Source organism: Enhydra lutris, unplaced genomic scaffold, assembly GCF_002288905.1.
Source record: "Enhydra lutris kenyoni isolate GAN:26980312 unplaced genomic scaffold, ASM228890v2 scaffoldscaffold55, whole genome shotgun sequence".
NCBI classification, from domain to species: domain Eukaryota; kingdom Metazoa; phylum Chordata; class Mammalia; order Carnivora; family Mustelidae; genus Enhydra; species Enhydra lutris.
In genome coordinates this window covers 4,183,593-4,209,476 of record NW_019154139.1, presented here as the reverse complement: position 1 = coordinate 4,209,476, position 25,884 = coordinate 4,183,593, and the positions used below count along the sequence as shown (strand labels likewise).

The following is a 25,884-nucleotide window of genomic DNA, read 5'->3' as shown; positions in this document are numbered from 1 at the left end:
ATCCAAACCCATCAACCCAAGAACATGGCCTTGCCAGCAGCTATGGCTCAGGCTCACCGTCTGTGGACTCCTGAAACTTGTCGCGGACAGTCTTCAGGTTCTCCAGGGCTCGCAGGTTTGGGGCCGCTGTCTTCAGCAGGACGTCTTCCTGGGCCGCCACCTGCTGCAGCAGGAGTTTCAGGCGGGCCTCCACTTCCTTATCAGTTTGTAAGGCCTGTTGCCGGCAAGAACAGAGCTTAGGTTGCCCTTCCAAACTGCTGAGTAATTAGGGCCCTTCAGGATCCAGCCCCTGCCTCCCTCCCTCCACACCCGCGCCTTCCCTGCACAAAGCCCTCAGGGTCTGAACCGCACTAGCGCTGCGGCTCCACTGTTTAAGATGCCCCTCGCCCGGACCACGCTTCCCTCCCGCACTTTGTGGTCTGCTAAAGGGCAACAATTCACATAGTACCTTCGCTTACTCATTCATTAAAATATACTGACCATTTCCTATGTCGGAGACATTCAGTGATGAAAACTGCTCTGGCCTTGCCCTTAGAAAGCTCACAGGGAGGTCAGACACACACATGGGCATTGACAAGCGCGTGAGATGCTCTGACCGCAAAAGCACAGGTACGACGAGGCAGGGAGAAGGGATCTAGCCCACGTTGGGGGGGGTCGAGGAAGCTAAACCAGAACAGTGGATAGAGCCTGAGTGAGGAGGGAAGGGAAAAAGTGGTGCTGGCCTGATTTTCCAGGAAAGCCTTCTTGCCCTCCCAGGATCTTTAATTTATATGTGATAAAGGTGAGGTTTTAAGTCATTGAGAAGAGAATTCCTTGAAAAATGGTGCATCAACTGGCTCCGTAGGTAACTTCTTAAAAGCAGACTCTTACCTTTTCCCATATGCCAAAATAAGTTTCAGATGAATTAACTAGGTAATGAAAGCAGAACCAGGAACAGGAAGAGTATAAGTGTTTACTCAGTAATAATGCGGGGAAGGATTCTCTAAGATGAAAGCACTAAATAGACACAGAAGAGACAAAGCTTTTTTCCGATTTGCCTAAAAATAGCATAAACACAGTCCGAGAGCCCAGCGAGTAACCAATATTAACCCAAGAGCACGACGTACATGAAGAACATGAAATGAAAAGATGTGGGTATTGCCACTTGCCATCCACGCTCTACTCCCTCCTTTCTCCTGGAGCCCATGTTTGACCATTTCCCCCTCGAGCTCCCACTGGCGCTGGGGGTGGGAGTGGGGGCCCTTCTTGATGTAAGCCTAGACCACCCCGTGCCCAGTGCTTTTGGTCGGGAAGGAGCATGTGGTCCAGCTCAGGACACTGAGATGTGGACACAGTTCCTAGAGGTCTGTCGGACAAGCCCTCCTCCACTTTTAAGAACACGTCACTACAAAGGCAGCCTGTCTCTTCTCTGAAGGTCATGGCTGTGTGGCTGGAAAGCCATAATGGCTAGTCATCTTGCCCTCACCACGAGAGGCAGTCTCGGGATGGAGTCAAAACAGAAAAAAACATAGCATCGTAGTATGGCTTATAGGGATGCCTGTGACAGAGCCCGAGCTGCCCAATTAAAGAGCCCTTGAAACCGGATCCCAGATGTGTGCCCTACAGCCGTGAAGGTGGTGTCCCCTACTGCAGAGGCCACTAGAGTGGGATGCTAGAGTACAGTGGCTTCTTCTGTCTCTCACACAATTGCTCAGAGACTAATAATCACTGTGAATCTCCAAGGAGACAGCCCTTCAAAAAACTCTGACCATAGAAGCTTTTCTTCTTTGGGAAAAAATTTCATAGTACTCATGTTCTGCTGAACACACAGTGAGAAGTGCTCATCACAACATTCTTTTTTTTTTTTTTTTTTAAAGATTTTATTTATTTATTTGACAGAAATCACAAGCAGGCAGAGAGGCAGGCAGAGAGAGAGGAGGAAGCAGGCTCCCTGCTGAGCAGAGAGCCCGATGCGGGGCTTGAACCCAGGACCTGGGATCATGACCTGAGCCGAAGGCAGCGGCTTAACTCACTGAGCCACCCAGGTGCCCCTCATCACAACATTCTTAAAAAGCTACCTACTTAACACCGTTTCTTCAGACGACGTTAGGAAATCTTTTCTCCCTGAATGTAGGCTCTATGGTCCAAAGCGTATGCTGTAGCATATTTAAACATTCATTGTCACAGTGAGTCCTAATGGGAATCTTTTGGTTACCTTCAGATCATCCATCAGAGAGCTGTAGTCTATCTCGAGGGCTTCTTCCTTCTCATAGATGTCGACCGTTGCCTGGGTACTTTCTGCTTCAGTTCCCAACTGAAACACAGAGGAAGCCCTTTGTTATATGAAATGGTGATCTCATTCAACCGCCCAAGGTCTCTGGTTGATGCCCACCTCACTCCTTACTGGGGCCTCCACGGCCATGCCGATCTGGCGACAAGATCCCCTGGTGCTTCCACCTGCACGGCAGGAGCTCAGAACTAGTGATCTAGTGTGGTCTCCCCCACAACAGAAGGATCTTCTGCAAGAGCCCTGGCAGGTCTAGGTAACATACCTTTTTTTTTTTTTTTTAAGATTTTATTTATTTGTGAAAGAGAGAAAAAGAGAGAGCACATGAACAGTGGCAGGCAGAAGGAGAGGGAGAAGCAGGCTCCCCCTGTGCAGGGAGCCCAATGTGGGACGTGATCCCAGGAGCTGGGATCATGACCTGACTTGAAGACAGATGCTTACCTGACTGAGCCCCCCAGGCGCCCACATATCCTCTATCTGAGCACCTCCAGTGGAAGGGAAATCTCAGGTCCCACCTCCCAATTATGGGAAGACAATTACTCCTGTAACAATTATTATAATCATTTCTACCCAGTGATCCTCATTCAGCCCACTGGAGAAAGAGACTTTAGACCTCATGCCTTTTCTATTTCAGGCTCTACAGAGAACATCTTGTACAGCATCCCTACTACATAGCCACTTCTAGATGTGCCTACAAAATTCCAATCAGGGAGCTCACCACAAAAGGCCCTCCGTATTTCCGGTAGAAAGTGTTCCCTAGGAGAGGAAATCTGTCTCTATGGCCTCTACTCCCCAACCCTATATCGCCCTTGGGACCAGAAAAAACAAATGCAATCCTCCTCCTGTGATGGACCTAACGGAGGAGGATGACATATTCCCGAGCCTTCTCTTCCCAACACAACAAGGTCTGGGCCTTCTCACTATCCTGAACGCTTTACTCTTAAGAAGCATCATACTTTAAAAAGTGAATGCAACCCTATCACTTTTTCTTTTTAGATAATGATTCAGTATTATTCCAGTGTAAGGCCTTTAAAACCTGCTCTGAAAAATCCCACCACGAGTATGAAATTCTTTCAAGCCAATAAAGAAGTCCTTTTCCGTTCAGGTGGGCGTGCTGGAGAACCACGCTGAAGGTTCAGTAATTGAAAGAAATAGGAACAAAGCAGCGGCATGAACATTTGGCCAGTAACACTCACTTCGATGTCAGCCATTAAAGTTGCTTCCTCCTCTCTGTAACTTCTTCTAAAATGACATTGACTTTTATTTTTTTTTAATATTTTATTTATTTATTTGACAGACAGAAATCACAAGTAGGCAGAGAGGCAGGCGGAGAGAGAGAGAGAGGGAGGAGGAAGCAGGCTCCCTGCGGAGCAGAAAGCCCGATGCGGGACTCCATCCCAGGACCCTGAGATCATGACCCGAGCTAAAGGCAGAGGCTTAACCCCCTGAGCCACCCAGGCGCCCGACATTGCCTTTTAAACAGATGTTCTGTTTCTTTCTGTAGTATAATAACTATTGTTTTTCGGCTCCCATCTATTTCTGCTGTTCACAGACCCATCCCTTCTCTCTCTGCACCTACAAAAGTGAACCCGTGACCCACAGTTCTTCTCCGGGATTTTCCTAACAGAGAGCACAGGGGAGAGTTCCCTTTCCCTCTGGTCAGAGCCGGTGGTTACAGCAGCAACCGTGTGGTGAAAGCCGGTTTGGGAGAACAAAGCCAATATATATACTGAGCCAGAAAGAGTTCTTGACAGTGTTCAAATTCCCGGACTGGGTCAGGCATGAGACCGCCCCCTATCCTGCCCCGCCTACCCACCCCTTTAAAGCCATCTGAGTTGGGTTTATGTAGTTTGTGGCTAGGAAAGGGTTTTCTCCTTTCCTTATCTCCTGTCTGGAATGTGCCCTCTGCTACTATTGAGAAAAAAAGACTAAGACTTTTTGAGTATGAGGTTATGAGATCTGGTCAATGCTGGCAAGAGAAGACATGCTGATATGAAAGATGCTTCACTCTGAAGACTCCAAAGGCCTCAGGGCCTTTCTGGGGCAGAGGGTGGATGGAGGGAGTAGCTGTCCGGCTGTGCGGCAAAGCAGAGAGGGGAGGGGGATGTGGAAGGGAGACCCCAGGGCAGAGCTCAGAGATGACCCGTGAGGCAGGACAAACCCGTCTTGTCATTGGCTGTGGACGGGGCAATGGGAACATGCGCGTTCCGAACACAGCAGCAGCTTCCCTAAAACCCCACCAAAGGCCACTGACACCAACAGCTCTCGATCTCCGATTCCTCTCAGGATCTAATATGTAGGAAAGAAACTGTGGCCCATCCTGTGGGGCTAGAAGGACACAGATCAGCGAGAGACGTAAGAGAACTGCGTGACATGCCCAGTCCTCTGCAATGAGGACCGTGGTAGGAGGATGCCTTTTCCACCCCACGAAGCCTTAGCAGCAGAGGGAGGATCTGCGAGGCTGGGACCTCGCGAAGCAGCCAAAGGCCCGCAGCTGCGTTACTCTGCAGCCCTGTGGGCGAATACCTCCACTTCAATGATGTCGTCCAGTGACCCCAACAAGAGGATGATTTCAATGTCTTGAACTTTGCAATCAAGCAGCAGATTATGCTTCTCTAGCCGTTTCTGTTCCAAAGAAGTCTGAATGATTACAACTTCTTTTTGCCATTTTCCCACTTCCCTGTAAATACACAGAAAACGAAAAGTGATATTTTACTCCTTATGTAAAGTTGCACCAAAGAAGAAAAATGAATGTGTTGTAAATGAATTTACATGGAAAAAAGATTCTTTTCCTGAGTGCTATAAGTTCTAGAGTTACCTCACTGATGCTTCTAATAAAACTTTAACACTCTTGAGAAAGGCCACGACTGTAATTAGTTAATCCAAGGGAGCATTTTTTAAATAATAAACATAATTTCTTTAATCAGGCTAGCTGTGTTTCCTATTTTGTTTTAAAATCTGTATAATTTTTCAAGCTGCATTTCTCCTTCAATATAAGCTCTACATGTTAGACCTCAAAACAAGAGAAACAACCTTTAAACAAGAAAAATGTCTTACCAGTTAAGTCATTACATATCGAAAGGTCTGAATGTTCTGAACTTTTCTATTACAGCATTAGTATAATGCTCTCTATTTTAAACGAGGGCTTGGGGATTGTACTAGTTAAAACAATATGGGATTTTAAGGAGGATCTAGAAACAGGATCAAAAAATAAAATAAATTAAGAATACGATTCTCAAAAATATGATGATGAACAGAGATGTAGTTCTGTTTAAACTAACTACAAAAGTGAAAAAATTCAAGAGTAAATGAACTTTAAGTCCACTCAAAAATCGTAGACAAAGAACCTTCTGGCTCTATCCTAAAATGCTGTAAGCCTTCGACCAGTGAGCAAAACCATGAAATGCTGTGTTGACCAAACCAGAGCACACGTCATCTAATCGCTTAAGTCATGCCAATCATACAGGAAAGCAGAGGTCACACTGGTACAGCAGGTCGCCTGGTTCCAAGTGTCATCGTCCCCTTTGTGACAGACACATGTGCTTAGCATGTGCCAGGTGCTGTTCTAAGTGTCCTATGACCAGTCTCTCATTTAATCCTTACACATGTCCTGGGAGGCAGACGTGGTGAGCGTCCCCAGGTTACTATTTACTAGAGGAGGAGACGAAGGCGTAGTGTGTAAGTGGCAGCGCTGGGGGACGTGACCATGCAGACCGGCTCCGACGCCCCCCTGCAGGCTTTGTCCCACACGCGGACCAGAGAGGGGCCCGGTACAACAGTGTCACAGGGATTTAGGGCAAGGGGCTCTTGGCACAGGCCCACATTGCCATCTGCCAAAGAAAACTATTCACTCTAAACAACCAACCACCTCTTTTGGTTCTTCCCCAGATGAGAACACTTGAAAGGTGTGATGTGGGACCAAAGGCACCAAGGGTACATATTCAAATAACAAAACTTCCTACAATAAATTTCAAATTGGTAGTAAGCGTCTTCAAATTCCTGGTTGTGGTCCTTCAAACCAATTACCTATCAATAGCCAGAAATCTCTTCCGCTCTTCTTCCAGCTGAGCTTGGACCTTCTCGGCGCTGGCATTCTGAGTGAGAAATACGTCCTTAAGTTGCTGCCGCTTTGCCATGAGATCATCCACAATCTGCAGACAATTTTCTTCAGCCTGAATGAAGACGATTTACACTGTAGACTCACCGTCTTTTACATTAATAAGGCCAACAGATCATAGTGTCAAGAAACCAACCCAGTGATTCTGGGATAAACCCTCGTTCTGTGTGGTGCGCGAACCTCTATCCCACTTTGTGGGACCCACTCTGGCTCTACGCTTCTTGGAAATTGGCGATTCCTACCTGTCTTGTCCTTCATTTTGGAGTCATTCCCCAGCTTAATGCCATCTGACTTCTGTTCCCATTGTCCCATGAAGACGTTCTTGCTACTGGGACCTCTTAATTGGCAACCCGACAACCGCCTCCACATCCTCCTCCCGGCATGGTGGGGTTTCTGGCTTTACCTCCATAACCCGTGCAACCACTCCTTTCAGAGTCCCACCCTTGTCTCACTGCTCCGCACAGTCCTCCACCCTGCCCGGGAGTCTCAAGCACTTAGAGTTTCAATTCACTTCCAGAAACAGGCCTGGGCTCCTCCCACCATCTGTGCCCTCCTCACTCGCCAGAGATCGCTGCCCCGGTGTCACATAGGCAGCTCAAGCTCTGCGGGTCCGGAATGTTCTCCCTCTTACTCGCTCCTCTATCCAACCATCACCCCAACTAGGACTCAGGAGTCATCACTGGCCTCCCTCCTAGGCTTAGGCTCCCACTTCAGCATCTAGGAATTCATGAAACTGCTGATTTGACTTCCAGTATTTCCCAAATCTGCCCTCCACACTTTCTGTCCCCAGGAGGACACTTCAGGAGCTCGACCCGTGTTTACTCAGTGGAGGAAGTCGTCGTCTCAGTGACAGGGCGCCTCAGCCACCTGTTCTTATTTACCTGCTTTAGGTTATCGATGTCTTCTCTGCCTTTCTTGACGGTCTCTTTTAATGTGTTGATCTTACTCAGTCTCTTCTTCAGCTGATTGCGACTGTATTCGAGTTGAACATTAAGCCGAGTTTTTTGTTTCTCAAATTCTAATCTAGTATAATAGAGCCAAGCGTTACACGTGGTAAGGAGTCTCTTAATTCTTTACTTTTTAGTTGTTATTATGGAAAATTTTAAGAAAATACAGGAGTAGAAGGAATGCTATAAGGAATTTAGTTCATGGTCAAGCCTGTTCTATCTACAGTTGTATTTGTGACTTTGCTCCAACCCTGGCACATCTCAGACATCATGTAACTTCATCAGTAAATATTTTAGTTTGTATCTCTGGAAGTGGAGTGACCATTAACACAAAACCACAAGCTACTGTAGATACAAATGATGACAATTCCTCAATATTAGATTGCTCTCGTTACCAGGTTTCCGGAGTCTCATTAAAATCAAAACAAAACAGGGACGCCTAGGTGGTTCAGTCGGTTAAGCTGCTGCCTTTGGTCCTGGGATTGAGCCCTGCATGGGCTCTTTGCTCAGCCGGGAGCCTGCGTCACCCTCTCTGCCCCATTCGTGCTCTATCTCCCCTCTCTCTCTCAAATCAATGAATAAATAAATCTTTAAAAACAAAACAAAACTGGTTTGAATCAGAATCCACACATTGCATGTGGATATGTGTTTCTTGAATCTTTTGTAATCTGTGGGCTCTCTCTCCTCCTCTTTAAGTTACAATTTATGTGCTTATTCTCATTTATTTAGTCTGTCTTTCCAAACGGCTAGTCACCCACAAACTCCCAACGTGGGAATGGAAGAGCATATCTCTCCTAAAGCTCCTTCCTCCTTCTCCAGCCTCACGAACTCCTCATAAAGAACTCCAAGACCAGTTATAGCTCATCCTTCCCATCCTCTCGCCCTCACATACCCCGTTAACAGGATCCTTCAATCCAGACAGATTTTCAAGCACTACCGTTATCAGAAACCACAACAAGAACAGTAATGATAAATACAGAGTGATATTCAGTGAGAGGTCACCGGGTGCCAGACTGCCACATGTGCTTTTACATGGATTAACTCCCTTTAGCTATAGGACTCTGAGGGGCTAATACCACTCTTGCTGTTGATGAGGAAGCTGAGCAGACACGGCACAGAGTCAAGTTTCTTGCCCCAGGCTACCCCATGAGGAAGTGAGGGAGCTCCGGTCTGTGACACACTCAGAGTCCCTGCTCTTAACCACTGAGCACAGTGCCCGCAGGGGGAGTTCAGAACAAATCCTTGAAGGATTTCTTCCTGCTGCAGGAGGCAGACATGCAGACTATGGGAAACACTTCTTCACTTGGCTCTGGAACACCATACCGCTCTGGCTTTCCTGCTCCCTCACTGGCTGCTCCTTTGATGGTTTCTGGTGATTTTACCCAGGCACGTGGCTTTAAGTACCACCTGCATACAAACAATCCCAGAATTTATACCTCCAGCCAGGACCTCTCCCATGAACTCCTAACTTGTAGACTCAACTGCCTACTCCCCATCTCCAGTCAGATGTCAAAGGCATCCCAGCACACATAACGGGTGAGCTACTAGAAGCAGTAAGAGGTTTTAGCAAAATCATGTTACAATCGAAAATTTGAGGGGCGCCTGGGTGGCTCAGTGGGTTAAAGCCTCTGCCTTCAGCTCAGGTCATGATCCCGGGGTCCTGGGATCAAGCCCCACATCGGGCTCCCTGCTCAGCAGGGAGCCTGCTTCCTTCTCTCTCTGACTGCCTCTCTGCCTACTTGTGATCTCTGTCAAATAAATAAATAAAAAAAAATCTTAAAAAAAAAATAAAAAAAATAAAAAAAGAAAATTTGATAGCATTTTTCTATACCAGTAGGAGGAGCCAATTAGAAAAATATTATAAAAATAAATATTACTCATAAGAGGAAAAAAAACCTATAAAATATCTGGGAAGTAACTTAAGATCACACAAGATCTGTATGAAAAAAAACCTTTAAAATTCTAATATAGGATATGGATGATTAGAATAAATGAAGAGACATATTATGTTCTTAGGTGAGAGGATTTGATATTTTGAAGATGTTCTCCCCAAATAAATCTATAAATCTGATGCACCCTCAATCAGAATTCCAGCAGGATTTTTATGAGAAACCCAGTGAACATATATAGGCACAGTTCTTTAAAGAAAATCTATCAAAGTTCAAGTAGACTTCAGAAAAAAGAATATGATAGGGACTAAAAAGGGGCATTTCACAGTGATAAAGGGATGAATTCACCAAAAAGACATAATGTTCCCAAATTACATACAGACCTAACCACAACGCTGTAGAACACATGAAGTAAAAACTGACAGAACTGGAAGAAACTGACAGATCCAAAAGTATACTTGGAAATGCCAGCACTCCTCTCAGTGTTTGCTGAACTAGCGAGAGGACAGTAAGTACAGAGAGTACTTGAGCGATGCCAACCAACTTGGTTTAACTGACACCTAAAGAACACCCCACCCGCCAGCAGGTACCTATTAAACAACATACTGCTAACTGCCTCATGGGTCACTGAAAGAAATCATAAGGGAAATTAGAAAATATTCTGAATGGAATGAAAATACAACATACCAGAAGTAGTGGGATACAGCTTAAGCAATATTTACAAAGAAATATACAGTTTAAAATGCTTATATCAGGGGGGCGCCTGCGTGGCTCAGTTCGTTAAGCATCTGCCTTCAGCTCAGGTTGTGATCCCACAGTCCTGGGACTGAGCCCCACATCGGGCTCCCTGCTCAGTGGGGAAATTGCTTCTCTCTCTCCTTTTGCCCCTCCCCCTGCTTATGCTCTCTCTCTCTCTCTCAAATACATAAATAAAATCTTTAAAATAAATAAGTAAATAGAATGCTTATAATAGAAAACAATTAATCCAAAATCAGTAGAAGAAAGAAAATAATAAAGGTAAGAGCAGAAATCAACCACACAGAAACAGATAAACTACACAGAAAATCAATGAAACCAAGAGCTCCTCTTAGAAAGGATTAATAATAAATTTATACACTTCCAGCTAGGCATTAAGAAGAAAAGAAAGAAGACAAATCACCAATATCAGAAGTGAAAGAAAGGACACCAGTACAGATCCTACAGACATTAAAAAGGCTAAAAAGCAAATATTATTAATAACTATGTTAATAAAGTTGACAACTTGGACGAAACACAAAAGTTTCTCGAAAGACACAAGCTACCAAAACTCACTCAAGAAAAAAGATATCCTGGGGGCACCTGGGTGGCTCAGTCATTAAGCACCTGCCTTCAGCTTAGGTCATGCCTGGGACTGAGCCCTGCCCTGGGCTCTCTGCTTGGTGGGAAGCCTGCTTCTCCCTTTTCTATTCCCCCTGCTTGTGTTCCCTCTCTCCCTGTCTCTCTCTGTCAAATAAATAAATAAGATCCTAAAAAAAAAGAAAAAGGATATGAATAGCCCTATATCTATTTTTAAAAAAGATTTTATTTATTTGTTTGAGACAGAGAGATAGCAAGAGAAAGCATGAGCAGAGTCAGCGGGAGAGGGAGAAGCGGGCTCCCCACTGAGCAGGGAGCCCGATGTGGGGCTCAATCCCAGGACCCTGGGATCATGACCTAAGCCAAAGGCAGAAGCTTAATGGACTGAGCCACCCAGGCGCCGCTAGCCCTTTATCTACTAAAAGAACTGAATTTGTAACTAAAAACCTTCCCATAAAGAAAAGTGGGTGACCCCAGTTGCTTTACTGGAAAATTTTACCAAACTTTTATGAGAGAAATAATACAAAATTCTACAAAAACCCTTCCAGAAAACACAAGAGGAGACAACAATTCTTGACTTATTTTATGGGTCTGGCATTACCGATAGAAAAACACGATAAAGATATTGCAAGAAAAGAAAACTATATATTAGTATGCTCATGAATGTAGATGCAAAAATCTTACCGAAATTTTAGCAAATCAAATCCAGAAATATTTGATTTTAGCAAATCAAAATAAAAAATACAAATATGACTGAGTGTGCTTATTCCTATGTATATAAAGTTGGTTTAACATCAATCAATATAATTTACCTATTAATAAGTAACAACAGAAACCCTAACCGAGCACTCACTCAAAAAATGGCAGAAAAAGTATTTGACAGAATTCAATATTCATTCATAAAACATTTCAGCAAACTAGAAATAAAAAGGAACTATCTCAACCTGCTAAAGGGTACCCTAATGTTAAAACCATACTTAACCATGAACGAGAGAATGCTGTGGCCCTAAGACTGGAAGAAAGGCAGGATGTGAGCTCCTACCACGTCTATTTGTTCAACATTGTACTGGAGGTCCTAGTTAGCGCAATAAGGCAAGAAAAAGAAATAAAAGGCGCACTAACTGGAAAGGAAGAAATAAAATTTTTTGTCAATGAAATATGATCACCTATATAAAAAATCCTAAGGAATCTACAAAAGAGCTCCTAGAATTAACAAGTGCAGCAAAATTACAGGATACAAAGTCAATTTATAACAACTAATCCTGTTTAGGGGAGCCCAGGTGGCTCAGCTGAGCATTGATTTCAATCCAGGTCATGATCTCAAGGTCTTGAGATCAAGCCCCATGTTGGGTTCTGTGCTCAGCGCAGAGTCCGAGATTCTCTTTTTTCCTCTTGTCCCTCACCCTGTTCTCTCTAAATAAATCAATAAATAAAGTAAATAAAATCCTAAAAAAACTTATACCAATCTTATTTCAATATACTATGAACATCTATTTGTAACTGATAATTACAAACAATTCTATAAATAATAGCATAAAGATATAAGGTACTTACAATAAACTGAACAAAATAAAAGACCTGTACACTGAACACCAAAGAACATTAATGAGGGAAATTAAGGAAGATCTACATTACGTGTAGACAGACACTGTGTTCATGAATACTGTTAAAATGTCAATTCCTCCCAAATTGATTTATGGATTTAACACAGTCCCAATCAAAATCCCAGCAGACTTTTAAGAACAATTGAAAAGCTGATCCTAAAATGTACATGGAAATGCAAAGGACATAGAAGAGGCAAGGGCTTGACCCTCCTTGTTCACGGCTGGAGTCTCAAGTGCCTAGAATGGTTCCTGGCTCATGGGATGCTTACAGTAAATAGGTGTTGAATGAATGGACGGACCATGAGAGAATTAGAACTAAAGGAAATGGGCCAAAATAGTGATGGTTTTTATTTCTGGACAATGGGATAATGACTGATCTTTTAAAAAGTTTTCTCTATGTTCACAAGAGGCACATACTACTTTTTTATTTAAAAATTCTACTTGAGGGTGCCTGGGTGACTCAGTTGGCTAAGCATCTGCCTCCGGCTCAGGTCACAGTCCCAAAATCGAGCCCCACATCGGGCTACCACTCAGCAGGGAGTCTGCTTCTCCCTCTCCCTCTGCCCCTCCCCTTGCTCTCTCTCTCTCAAATTCTTAAAAAAATAAAAAATTATACTTGATTATATGAAAACCACAGGTGGGGCTCCTGGGTGGCTCAGTCAGTTAAGTATCCCACTCTTAATTTCGGCTTAGATCATGATTTTGGGGTCGGAGATCCAGCCCCGTGTTGGGCTCTATGCTGGGCATGGAGCCTGCTTGAGATTCTCTGTCTCCCTCTCCCAAGTAGGTAGGTAGGTAGGTAGGTAGATATATATATATATATAATATCACTATATCATACACCTGAAATTAATATAACACTGTAGGCTAACTATATTGGAACTAAAATAAAAAGTAAAAACGTAAGTAAAAATAAAAATTATATTTGATTTTTATATCTATAGGAGATGACAAATATTAACAAAACTTAGGCAGTAATCATTTTACAATACATGTAAGTCAACCCGTTATGCTATACGCCTTAAACAGTGATGTATGTCAATTACATCTCAATAAAACTGAAAAAAAGAAGCACCAATACAAAAGAAACCAATCATCTAGATAAGTACAGTATAGAGACCTTAAATAATCTGCAGTCATAAATGCTTTGTTTCCTATTTCTGCATGATTTCGACTCCTCTTAAAGATGACTATATCTCCAGCAAAGGGACTGTCCTCTAACCTACAATACAACCTTGTCACTATTGTACCTTATATTCAGAATTTACAGTCCTAATGCCAATGCAATCATATTCAAAAACATAATACGTGGATGTGGTATGAAGTTAAAAAGATGTAAGAATACACAAAAAGTAAATAGCTCTACCCCACACTCTCAGTCTCCTCAGAGCTTCTTATGGGATGTGTACATAATATTTTTTTGATTTTTGCATCAGTATTATTAAATATTATGTTCATTTCATAAAAGGATGTTTCTTCCTCTTCTATAGTATAAAGCAGTTTAAATACTGAACATTTGTTTAAATATTAAATGATGAAGTTACTTGTGCCTTTAAAGTTTACTGGGATGATTCTTTTGTGTGACTTCACGTGCCTGGTGAATCTGGGGAAGAGGGTGCTGGGTAGGAGGCTTTTTATGTTCTTTTCTTATGGCAACTGATCTTATATTTTTCTATCTTGGGAATATGTTACCTCTTGAAGATGATCAATTTTATCCATATACATGGATATTTACAGAGAAATAATTATCTTACTATTTTAAAAATAACTGCTATGTGTGTAGTTATGTCCCCATTCTCTTATTTTGTATATTTATACTTTTTCTCTTTAAAAAATTATGGAATAAAAGAATTATAGCTCTTCATAAGAATATGAATGTTTACTAGCTATTTCTTGATGAACTGAAATAAAGACTCACTCAGTCGCAATTGCCTTAAATTAAGAAATTATGGTTACAGGGGAGCCTGGATGGCTCAGTTTTGGCTCAGATCACCATCTCATAGATCATGAGACCGAGCCCCACACTGGGTTCCACACTCAGTAGGGAGTCTACTTGTCCCCACCCCACTCTCTCTCCCTAAAATGGATAAATAAATCTCTAAAAAAAAAAGAAATAACAGTTACACTTATATATATGTGAGTTGCTTACTAACATTTTCTAATAAAAATACCTTTTCTGATCAATTTCTTGTTGCTGTTTAACATGTTTCTTCTCAAATTCACGAATGTTTTCCACACCAATTTCTTCACAGAAGTGTTTGAAAATCTCATCTTCCACCTTTTAAATTATTTCAAAATAACTGGTTTAATAATTAATTTTAAGAAAGTATACATACAATGCTTAAACCTAAATTTTTCCCACCAAGAATTTCCTATGTTAGGCCCAAAACTAATCCAAAAAGCATTACTGTACCCCGAGGAACCACTGTTTTTTTTTTTCTTTAACTCCTCAAACTACACCCTCTATTTTCAAATTTCTTACTCTAAAAGCTAAAGAAGAAAGCTCATAATTGGCTTTATTAACCCTTTTGTCTTTATGAAGTGCTGGAAACCAAATCAGAACTATTTCCTTTACATTAGCCACACCACAGTATAACATTCTACATAAATAAATAAAATATTCCTTAGACTTGAGCGTTTATGACTATAGAGTCTCAGGCAATAGAAGCCAAAAGGACTGGAGCATAGAATTAAGACAGAAAGATCTGGAAGATCTAGAATGAGCCAAATCCAACAAAACAACATTTAACCTCGATAGTTTTAAAGCCTTGCATTTATATAATTATAGGATAAGAGAGACCTGTTTTAAACAGCAGGACATGTTAAAATAACTTGCAGAATATAAATTAAATATGAATGGGACATGGCTGATGCAGCGGCAAGTTACAATGTACATAAGTAGATAATCAAACCTACGGAAGGTGTCAGTTCCGCATGCTGAGTCCATGGTACTCCGCGCAGGTCGGACAGTATTCCGACATTAAGCTTTGCCCTGGGCATTGACAAACAACAGAGCACCCAGAGGCTGGTTGCCAGAGCTGGTTTTAAATCCATGATTAAAGCATTAGGAGTACTTAACCCGGAAAAGAGAGAATTCAGGAGCAACAGAAGTGTGGTTTCAAATCTTGCGATACAAGGCAGAACAAAGCAGCGGGTGGAAGTTATTAAGTGACAGTGGGACAGACGACTTTCTAAGGATTAGAGAGGATCAAGAGCGGAATGAGTTAAGTCGGAAAGGTCCTGTCATTTTATAAGCAGAGGCTAGATGATCAAATCTTTGTTGCCTCAGAGCCAAGCACTGAGCCCCATATACATAACAAATGTTCAAGAAATAATTACTGAGGGAATGAGTAACTTTAAAAGATAATCTGAAAGAAAGGGTCTTCCTTTCTGGTGTTAAGGACAGTGGGAGAAGAAAGAGGCTGTAATTCTTACAATGGGCAAAGAGATGCTGGAGAGCAGAGAGTAACTACACACTGGTCATTATCTCTCAGTGGGGGCAACAGTGGTTCTCCAAAGACACAGGGAAACTCATTTGGCAAACCAGTAAAACTCAGGACTTATCAAACTGCTTTAGAGTATACTCAAGAAGCCCTAAGTCTGGTATCTGGTCTAGAACTGTATTTTACACGTCCATCAGTAATAAATACAGCATTCAGGACCTTGTCTATCTTTTCTTGAAATTCTTCAATTCTTTGTTGGCGCTCTTTGATGCCTTCACTCAGCATAGTACACTGAGACTCAATATTCAGTAGTTCACTCTGTAGCTGAGACTGTTCCTAATGACAAAAGAGAAAGATTCTTTTCAATGTAACTGTTTTACCTTTATACAATGAAGCAAACAAATGTGAAGATATCTTTTAGAACAAAAAGGGAATCCTATGGGATATGTGGATGGCTCAGTGGGTTAAAGCCTCTGCCTTTGGCTCATGTCATGATCCCACAGTCTTGAGACTAAGCCCCGCATGGGGCTCCCTGCTCAGTGGGGAGTCTGCTTCTCCCTTTCCCTCTCCTGCTCCCCTCTACTTGAGCTTTCTCTTTCACAATGAATAAAATCTTTTTTTTTTTTTTTTAAAAAGGGAATCCCTGAGGTAAGGTAAATGGAGGCACAGCTGAATGTCAAGATTAACAACCATAAAAATAAACTAGAATATAATCTCAATCATGGGGTAAAGTGTAAAAATTACATGATGCTATATAAATGTAATTCCTGAAGTTCTCCGTCTTGGCTCTCATCTCCACCCAGTTTTCTGTAAGCCCATATTACCCGGAAAAAAGCAGCAAGGTGCTTCTTTTTAATCATCTCTAGTTCACTTTGGGAGTATTTGAGTCGTGTATGAGTTCCTTGTACTAGAGTTTGTATTTGTTTCAAATCTGCTTCCTTGCGAAGTATCTTCATTAAATCCTAAAAAGAGAGAGAAATAGAACATTTTACAATAGAAAGGCACTTTCACTTTTTAAAGAGCTTCCATGTGTCATAAGTCACCCATACCCCATCTTCCCCCTTCTGATAAGAGACGGGCAATTAACTACACAAGCTACCTGGGGGGGCCACAATGCCCTACAGCACCTTCGAGACTAACACATTTCCTAGTAGGAAACAGGAGTGAGAAATGAGGAAAGGGAAGTGTGTGTTCCACCCAAGGTACACGAGTGACCTAAATGGGATCAGCCTTGCTTTTAAGGGGAAGAATTTAGAGGAAGCATTCCCTTCCTCCTTCACCCACCCCATTACTCAACCAAATTAACTCTAGTGTATGTATGTTCTGTATTTTACTCCCAGTCTTTACCTGAATACATGTGTACACAGTCACCTATATATGGTTTTTTTCACTTGTGTTTTACAAATTTAGAATCCTATTGAATGTGCTTTTTTTTTTTTTAAAGATTTTATTTATTTATTTGACAGAGAGAGATCACAAGTAGGCAGAGAGGCAGGCAGAGAGAGGGGGGAAGCAGGCTCTCTGCTCAGCAGGGAGCCTGCTTCAAAAAAAAAAAAAAAAAAAAAAAAAAAATAACCTGCGCCAAAGGCAGAGGCTTTACCCCACTGAGCCACCCAGGCGCCCCGAATGTTCTTTTCTGTCTCCTGTTTTTCTCATTCAGTTGCTCACAACTGTATATTATTCCAGGATGTGACTGTACCATTATTCAACTGTTTTCTTAATGAAGGGCCGTCACTTTGTTTGCAGGTTTCTGTCATCACAAACAAGGGGGCAGCAACTACTGCTTATTTCCATGCAGTAGATTCCTCAGGGTGAGATCGATGGGTCAAAGGTATTCACGTGTCTAAGAGCTGCTTCCCACTGCTTTCTCAAAAGCTGTAACAAGTCACGTTTCTATAAATAATGTATGACTGCATGTTTCTTTATATTGCCTCCAGCACTTATATATTTTTTCCCAAGCCTTACGGATAGGTGTGGAGTAATCTGAATTTAATTTGTATTCCCTTGACATTCCACTGAGCACTTCTTCATGTTGATTAGACGATGGACTTTTCTGCAAACGGTCTAATCTCCTTTCACCAGATGTTCTCTCATAAGGCCTTTTTCATGTCAACTTATAGAGAAATCTTTGATGGTATAGAAACTAGTCTTCATTTTAAACTTCAAAAATGTATATATAATGGATTTTATCCTTACTTAAATTTTTTTTTTTTGCATTCAGGTTTTTAATCCATCTGGAATTTACTTTTGTTACAATATGGGGCATAACATTACTATCTCTAGATACGCAAATACCTTTTACTAAATAATCCATCCTTTTCCTACCAGATTAAAACATTGTCTTTGTTGTATACTAAATCTTCAAATATAGTGGGCTCTGTTTCTGGAAGTCCTATTCTGTTCCATTAATCTATCCATTCTTACTCCAAAACTACCACAGCTTGATTGCAATGGCTTCTAATAGAATTCTGTATGCTGGTAAGACAAGTTCTACCACCTTCTTTCATCACAATTTTTTCCTAGTCTCAGGGAACTCTTCATTTGTAAGAACTAGAATATAATTTTCTCAAACTAAAAAATCCTCAATAATATTTTAATTAAAATTGTATTTAGTAATATATGAATTGGAGGACTTCTAACTTAAGAATATAGTAAGTCTTTCCTCTTTGTTGTTTTATGTTTCTCTTTAAGATTTAGTTTTCTAAATAGTTACTGTGCCTTTAGATTTACATTTATTCCTATGAGACTATTTTCTACTTTTAGATGCATCTTGAGAGAAAAACCACTGAGTTTTATTTATGTAACCCTCACATTAGCTTATTAATCTAGTAGTTTTAAAACTATAATCTTGGGGCGCCTGGGTGGTTCAGTGGGTTAAAGCCTCTGCCTTCAGCTCAGGTCATAATCTCAGGGTCCTGGGATCGAGCCCCACATCAGGCTCTCTGCTCATCAGGGAGCCTGCTTCCTCCTCTCTCCGCCTACTTGTGATCTCTGTCTGTCAAATAAATAAATAAAATCTAAAAAAAAACCCCAAACAAATAAAAAAAAAACTATAATCTTATCAGCAAAAAGTTAATATTTCTCCTTTCAAAGATTTATACAAATTATTTGTGTCTAACTGTATTTAGTATAATTTCAAGACCACATTATTTAATAATGGTGACAGTAGATATCTCTGTCTACTCCCTGATTTTACATGAAATGGTTTTAATGTTGGGGCACTTGGGTAGCTCCGTCGGTTAAGTGCTCACTCATGATTCTGGCTCAGGCCGTGATCTTGGGGGCATGGGATGGAGCCCTGCGTCAGGCCGTGCTCAGCATGGAGTCTGCTTGAGCTTCTCTCTCCCTCTCCCTCTGTACCTCCCCCCACTCCCATGCTCTCTCTCTCAAATAAATCTTTGAAATAAATAAATAAATAAAATGGTTTTAATATTCCACCATTTAAGCAATTACATCTGTTGATCTTTGGTAAAAGTGATTTATTTAAATAATTTCCAACCTTACTCTTTTACTTAGCACTTTAATTAGGATTACCTCCTAAACTTTATCAAATACCTTTTTACATATCATATGAATTTTCTCGTGCCTTCAACTTGTTATTCTCCTTCCTTCAACTATGTTGACTGATCAGTTAATATTAGAGCGTCCTTATTTTCTTGGAACAAATCCATCTGTATTTAGGCAGATGTATTTTTCTTTTACTACATTGCTGAATTCTCTAGACTGATATTTAAGAATTATGCACTTACATGCACAAGGGAAGTCATTCTCCAGTTTTATTTTTGTAGTATCTTTATAATATTTGTAATTAAAGTTATATTAACTTTATAAAATAAACTGGCAAGTTTATGGCTTAAGATTAGAATTCCATTAGAACTCAGCTGTAAACCCATGAAGCACCAAGAATCTTTGTTTAAACAGTGGTAAAATATACACAAGCTAAAATTTACCATCTTTACCATTTCTAAGCTCATAGGGCATAGTGCTTAAGTGCATCATTGATGTTGTGCAGCCCGTCGCCAGAGTCTTTTCGTCGTGCACAACTGAAGCCCTGTGCCCACAGAACAAGTCTTCATTCTCCTCTCCCCTCAGTCCCTGGCACCCACCATTCTACTCTCTGTCTCCATGAATCTGATGACTCTAAAGACCTTGTGGAAGTAGAATCCACCAGACTTGTCTTTCTGTGACTGGCTGTTTTCATGTAGCATAATGTTCGTCCATTGTGGAGCATGTGTTAGGATGTCCTCCCTTCTTAAGGCTGAATATTTCATTTTGTGTACAGAACATATTTATTTGTCCGCTCATCTACTGATGCACACTTTTGGGTTGCTTCTACGTTTTGTCTACTGTGAATAATGCTCTTATGACCATAAGTGTACACCTATCTCCTCTAGACCCTGCTTTAAATTCCTTGGAGTATATATCTAGAAGTGGAATTACTGGATCACTTGATAATTTTATTTTGATTTTTCTACTATTTTGCATAGCTGCTATTTTATTTTCCTGGTGTGTTTTTTCAATGGTGGGTCACTCAACTAACCGTGGCTTTAAAAAGAATGTGGGTTTATGATTCTCATGCAAAAGCTGTCTAGGGCAATGCAGTTACTCAACAATGGCATGTAACTTTTTTTTTTTTAAGATTTAATTTATTTAACAGACAGAGATCACAAGTAGGCAGAGAGGCAGGCAGAGAGAGGGGGGTTAGCAGGCTCCCTGCTGAGCAGAGAGCCCAATGTGGGGCTCGATCCCAGGACCCTGGGATCATGACCTGACCCAAAGGCAGAGGCTTTAACCCACTGAGTCACCCAGGCGCCCCTAACTTTCAACTTCTTAGACCAATAGTCTTATCCTTATGCTTGCTGTCTCTTGGTACAAGATGTCTACTGCATCTCCAGGCCACCTGACTGCATTCCAGTAAGGAAGAAGAAAATGCAGGAGATAATACCAACACTTTCATTTATACCTCTAAAACTGTTACATGGCCACTGGCAGCTACAATGAAACTTGGGAAATCAAGTTGCTTTGTTTTGTTTCATGACTCTAATAGAGCCCAGAAAGAAAGGAGAGACACCGTGGTTCGGGCCTGGACCAGCAGACTACATCACTGCCTGCCATTGCTTAACTTTTCAGATGTCCCACTTGTTTTTGGTCAATCTTTATTTATATATTTGTTTTTATATTTTTATTTTTAATTATATATTTTTGAAAATCTTCCCTTTCAGGTTTTTAATTTTTTTATTATATAGTTATTTGCTCATAAGATTCTCTTTAAATTATTTTAGCCTTTTCATTCCTAGTCTATTTTTGATTCTCACTTTTCCTCCTTTATTAGAATTGCAAAGAGTTTATTATTATTATTAGTCTTTCAAAAGAACAGCTTTTAGATTCACTGGTCCCTTTCTATTTGGTTTGTTTTCTAATTTCAGCTTTAAAAATTCCATTATAAGTTTCTGTTGTTTACTGTGGTTTGTTGTTCTAATTTCTTAAAGTAATAAATGTCCTGATGTCTCATCTTTCTTCTTTAATAATGAAGGTATTTTTTCTTGATGTAACTTATATGTGTCTCAAAGACTTCCCATTTATCACTTTTGAGACACTTTGTAATTTGCCTTTTGATTACTTCTTTGATACGCAAACTATCTACAAGTGCCTTTCTTAATTTCTATGCAAACAAAAGTTTTTTTAGTCACTACTTCTAACTTCATTAAATTATAATCAAGATGACCTTTTAGAAAGCTACTGAAGCTTCCATTATGGACAAGCATATAATCAGTTTTTTAAAGTGTGTCATAGATATTCTAAATAATATCTCACTTTTATTGAGCCCTTACCAGTGTTCTATCAAATTTGCATTTATTAAACTACTTAATCCTTTCAACAGCGATGAAAGAGGAGCTATTGTTTTCCCCACTCTCAGTCCAGGGTCCAGGGAGGAGGCTGACGACAAAGAAACCAGGGCATGATGGAAATGTTCTGTGGTTGTGGGGGCAATTACATGACTATATACATTTGTCCAAACTTAACTGAATCACATGCTTAAAATGGGTGGCAGTTATTGCATATGAATTATACCTCAATTAACCCAAAGAAAAATCATTTATGACTAAGAACTAATTTATTCATTATACAAAGAATTCTTAGGGTGGGTAATAAAATAATAGGCAACCTTATAGAAAAATGTGCACAGGAAGTAAGCAGTTTGAAGAAAAATTTACAAAGAACCAATAAAACAAGCGGAAATGTTCAATCTCAGGTATAATTTAAGAAATGCATACTAAAACAACTGGATCATACATATATTTTCTTAACCAGACTGGCAAAGATGGAAATATTTGCTAATATTTCATGTTGCAATCCAGGGACTACAATACTACCAGTGTTCTGATGGGAATTTAGCAACACCTATCGGTAGTATAAATGTACATATCCTTAGACCCAGAAATTCCACATACGGGAATTCATCTTAGAGACACATTTATACAAATAAAGACATTTTACATAATAACAGCAAACGTTTAGATAATACTCACACATGCCAGGGACTGTTTTTAAGTATTTTAACTGGATTAAGTGATTTGATCCTTAAAATAACCCTAAAAGGAAGGTACTTTTATTATACCCATTTTGCAGGTGGGAAAACTAGGGTACAGAGAGGTTGGGTAACTTGCCCAAGATCCTACCACTAGTAAGTGGCAGAGCCACGATTCAAACTTGGGCAGCATGGCCACAGAATTGATACTCCTAGGTACCGTGCTATTCTCCTTTTCTAAAGAATGTTTAATGCCACCTTGTTTGTAAAAGCAAAATCCAAAATATCCATTATTGGAGACTGGTTAAGTAAACACAACCTATACGATGAAATACCAGGCAGGATTCACTAAAAATAAATAGTCTTCTGTATGTTAAGATAGGTGAGCCTGGTGGTGGGTATTAAGGAGGGCACGTATTGCATGGAGCACTGGGTGTGGTACATAAACAACGAATCTTGGAACACTGAAAAAATAAAATTTAAAAAAATAATAGTAAAAAAAAAAAGATAAAAGCATGTCCATATTATAGTGTTAAATGAAAAAGCTTGTTGCAAAAACTATTTGTAGCAAAAGCACATCATAAAACAAATAGGAAAAATAATACATATACTTCGTATACAGAGGAAATTTCCAGAGGCTCTATATCAAACTGTGTTCAGCAAATATCACTGAGATGTAAGGACAGGTTAGAGAAATATTGTCTATAACTTTATTCTGTTTTGCTTTACTTGAATTTTTTTTACTTGAATTTTTTTAAAGTATAGGCATGATAACATTTATTACCAACACAATTATTCTACAGTTTAGTATTCCACAACTTTTACAGCATGGGCTTACCTTTAATTCCTGGATCAGCTGGGTTCTTCTGTCTCTTAAGGTCTTTATCTCCTTCTCATCCCAGCACCTAGCCTTGTATCTTAAGTCACTTGACCCTCCAGAGATCACCCCAGATTTTAAAAATAATGTTCCATCAAGAGCTACTGTCTGTAAAATTAAAAATATTTTATCCTGGAGAAATGCACATCAGGAAGATAAAAATAGGATATAATATGGCAATTTTTACAGCTGAGAATTTATAGATGAGAAAACCACTTACTGAAATTTGCTAATAAAATACCTAGTTTATGAATGACACTAGCCAACATACAAATCGCAAACACAACATTCTGTTTTGCTAAGGCCCAAAGCAATTCTAGACACCAAATTAGTAGCAGTTAAAAAGGTTCAAAATAAATTGTATATTAGAGTGCCTGGGTGGCTCAGTCTGTTAAGCCAACTTAACCCTGCCTTCAGCTCAGGTGGTGATCCCAGGGTCCTGGGATTGAGCCCCACATTGGGCTCTCTGCTCGGCAGGGAGCCTGCTTCCCTTGCTCTCTCTCTGCCTGCCTCTCTGCCTACTTGTGATCTGTCAAATAAATAAATAAAATCTTTAAAAAAAAAAGAATCTTAAAAAAATAAATAGTATATTAGTTCCAAACATATTCAATATTGAGAAGCAAACACCAAAGATATTTGTATCTTATATCAAATAATTTGCATTGTATAATCCTATATTTTGAAGAACTTGTTATCACATGTCAATGGCATATTATGAAATTAGCCTTAGCAACATTAGGATACTAAACAGAGCACATTCTCCAAGGTGCATACGAAACTGGGACCAAGAAAAAAATTTAAATGGAGTCAAAGGCATAAAATAGCTTCAAGTTTATAGTCCTGTGATTAAGTATATGTTTTACGGAATAAATGATTCTCAGCGTTCTGCAAATGCTTCTGATTATTAAGTGAAAGCAGGAGCGGCCACGGGTGGAAGACGGGAACCAGCAACGTGAGCTTAGGAAAAAAAGCCAACGAAGGGGAGTCTCATTCATTCCTTCATTCAAACTTTCCCCGCGTGCCATGTGTTTGAGACATTCTGTACTGAAACAGGAGCGACCGAAGGGAGTGACATACGGCACTGACCCCGGGGAATCATGCTAGTAGGGAAAGAAACAGATCATTACGACAGAGAGTGAGGAGAGGCTAGAATCATACTCAGAGTAATCTGGAAGCATGAAACTGGGGGTCCCACCCAGCTTCTCCACAGAAGGCTTCCTGGAGAGGGGAGGTTTTCATTATGTCAGAGGAACTAGTTAGAAGTTAGTCACGAGGAAACCCCGTTTCTCTCTCTCGCAGTCAGAGGTGCGCGCTGTAGGCTTGTATGGTGGCTCCAGTCTCCTGATAGAATATTGCTCTGTCACCTTTAGTATTTGGACGACTCTTCAAGGGAGGTATGTAGCCTTGTGATTTTCTGGAAGGCCTCAGGGGCTCCCTTCCTTCCCAGCTGTTAGCCTGGCAATGAGTCTGCTCATTGGGTCTGAAATGGCTCTTTGGAAAACACTAGATCTTACTGGATGGCCAGAGCAGAGGCATGGAAAGCGAACTCCTCACGGAAGCAGTTAGTCCCCTGACCAGGAAGCCCACTGCTACACACTCCACTGGCTCCTCCAGCTTCTCCAGACAAATCTAAAGCGGTATGGAGGCAGCATCGCTCTCCTGAACACCGTTAGCTCGTTCTGGTTTTGCTGGGCCAAACCACCCTCTCTTGAATGAAAGATGAAGACCCACATAGGCTCCTCCGCTTTCAAGTTCTCCACAAAGCTTACTGTACTGTGTGACAATGTGTCACTAGTGACGTGTATCCCTCACATAATTTCCCAAGCCATTTCGCAGTCCAGGAGAAGCCTACAGCTCTAGCTATTGGGTCTGTATTTCAAGAAAGAAGGGAGAGTGTTCTACTAAGAAAGTTTCCAGCAGGCCTACTGATGAAGTGCCGTTTCCTTCCACTGGCCCCTTCCACTGTTCCACAGTGAGATCAGGTTAATGTGAGCAAGGACAGAACGGAGAGAGACACCATGCAGGCAGCTGCAGTCGCTGACACAGTCAGGTCGGACACAGCCAGGAGTGGGGCGGTGGCGGAACTCTGGCAACAGAGCACAGACACAGGAGCAGACAGTGTGTGCGCATGTGTGGATGGGGTGGGCTGGGGAAAGTGGGAACATGAAGAGTTTAGAATTCCTAGAAGGTAAAGTGAGAGTTGAGGAACAGCTTAGAGGTGGGGCTGGCAGGTAGGGCAGATGGCGGAGCTCTTTGTGCACCGTCAGAGGAAGACTTGGGATTGAGTACAGTTGAGGATGGATGAGGCTTACGGAGGGCATGGAGTCAGATTAGCACCGACTGGGGTGATACAGCACACAGGAGAGAGAAACAATCAGATGGGAGCTTTAAATAGACCACTCTGCCAACTATTTGGAAAATGGATTGGTCCAAGTGAACTAGAGGCTATGGTAAGAAATCAGCCAATAATAGATAGGATGAATAAAAAAAGATTTGAGAAATGTTTAGGAGGTATGATCAGAAAAGCCTGGGGATTATAGACGTTACAAGGAAATCCTTGAGGCAAAACCAGAACTTCATTTGGCTAGAAGAGTAAAATTAAATGCAGGAGATCAAGATTCAGAAAGAATATAAATTTAGACATGCAGATTTTACAATGCTTGTAGGCTAATATTTTACTTATTTATTCAAAAGGTATATTATGATTATTTTCTGAAAGAAATTAGATTTTATAAATTAAAGATAATAAATATAAATATGCAATAAAATATCTACAAATACTAGAGATAAATTATAGAATGTGAAAAAAGAACCAAGTGTAATAATCCATATTATTATAATGAAAAATCACTGAAGTCAATTAAGCAGGTAGAAAAA

At 40.8% G+C, this 25,884-nt stretch overlaps 1 protein-coding gene across 2 annotated transcripts in view; it reads right to left on the bottom strand.

Moving 5' to 3' along the window:
• LOC111157682 (structural maintenance of chromosomes 1B) overlaps window positions 1-25,884 on the bottom strand; it is a 72,548-nt gene that overhangs the window by 8,204 nt on the left and 38,460 nt on the right. For both annotated transcript variants that reach the window (XM_022519303.1, XM_022519304.1), the window contains exons 12-20: window positions 22,969-23,115; window positions 16,426-16,563; window positions 15,821-15,937; window positions 14,330-14,436; window positions 7,265-7,406; window positions 6,293-6,438; window positions 4,793-4,946; window positions 2,195-2,293; window positions 58-214 (exon numbers count right to left, since the gene is read on the bottom strand). In XM_022519303.1, the coding sequence (XP_022375011.1) occupies window positions 58-214; window positions 2,195-2,293; window positions 4,793-4,946; window positions 6,293-6,438; window positions 7,265-7,406; window positions 14,330-14,436; window positions 15,821-15,937; window positions 16,426-16,563; window positions 22,969-23,115 (1,207 nt within the window). The remainder of the gene's footprint in view (window positions 1-57; window positions 215-2,194; window positions 2,294-4,792; window positions 4,947-6,292; window positions 6,439-7,264; window positions 7,407-14,329; window positions 14,437-15,820; window positions 15,938-16,425; window positions 16,564-22,968; window positions 23,116-25,884) is intronic.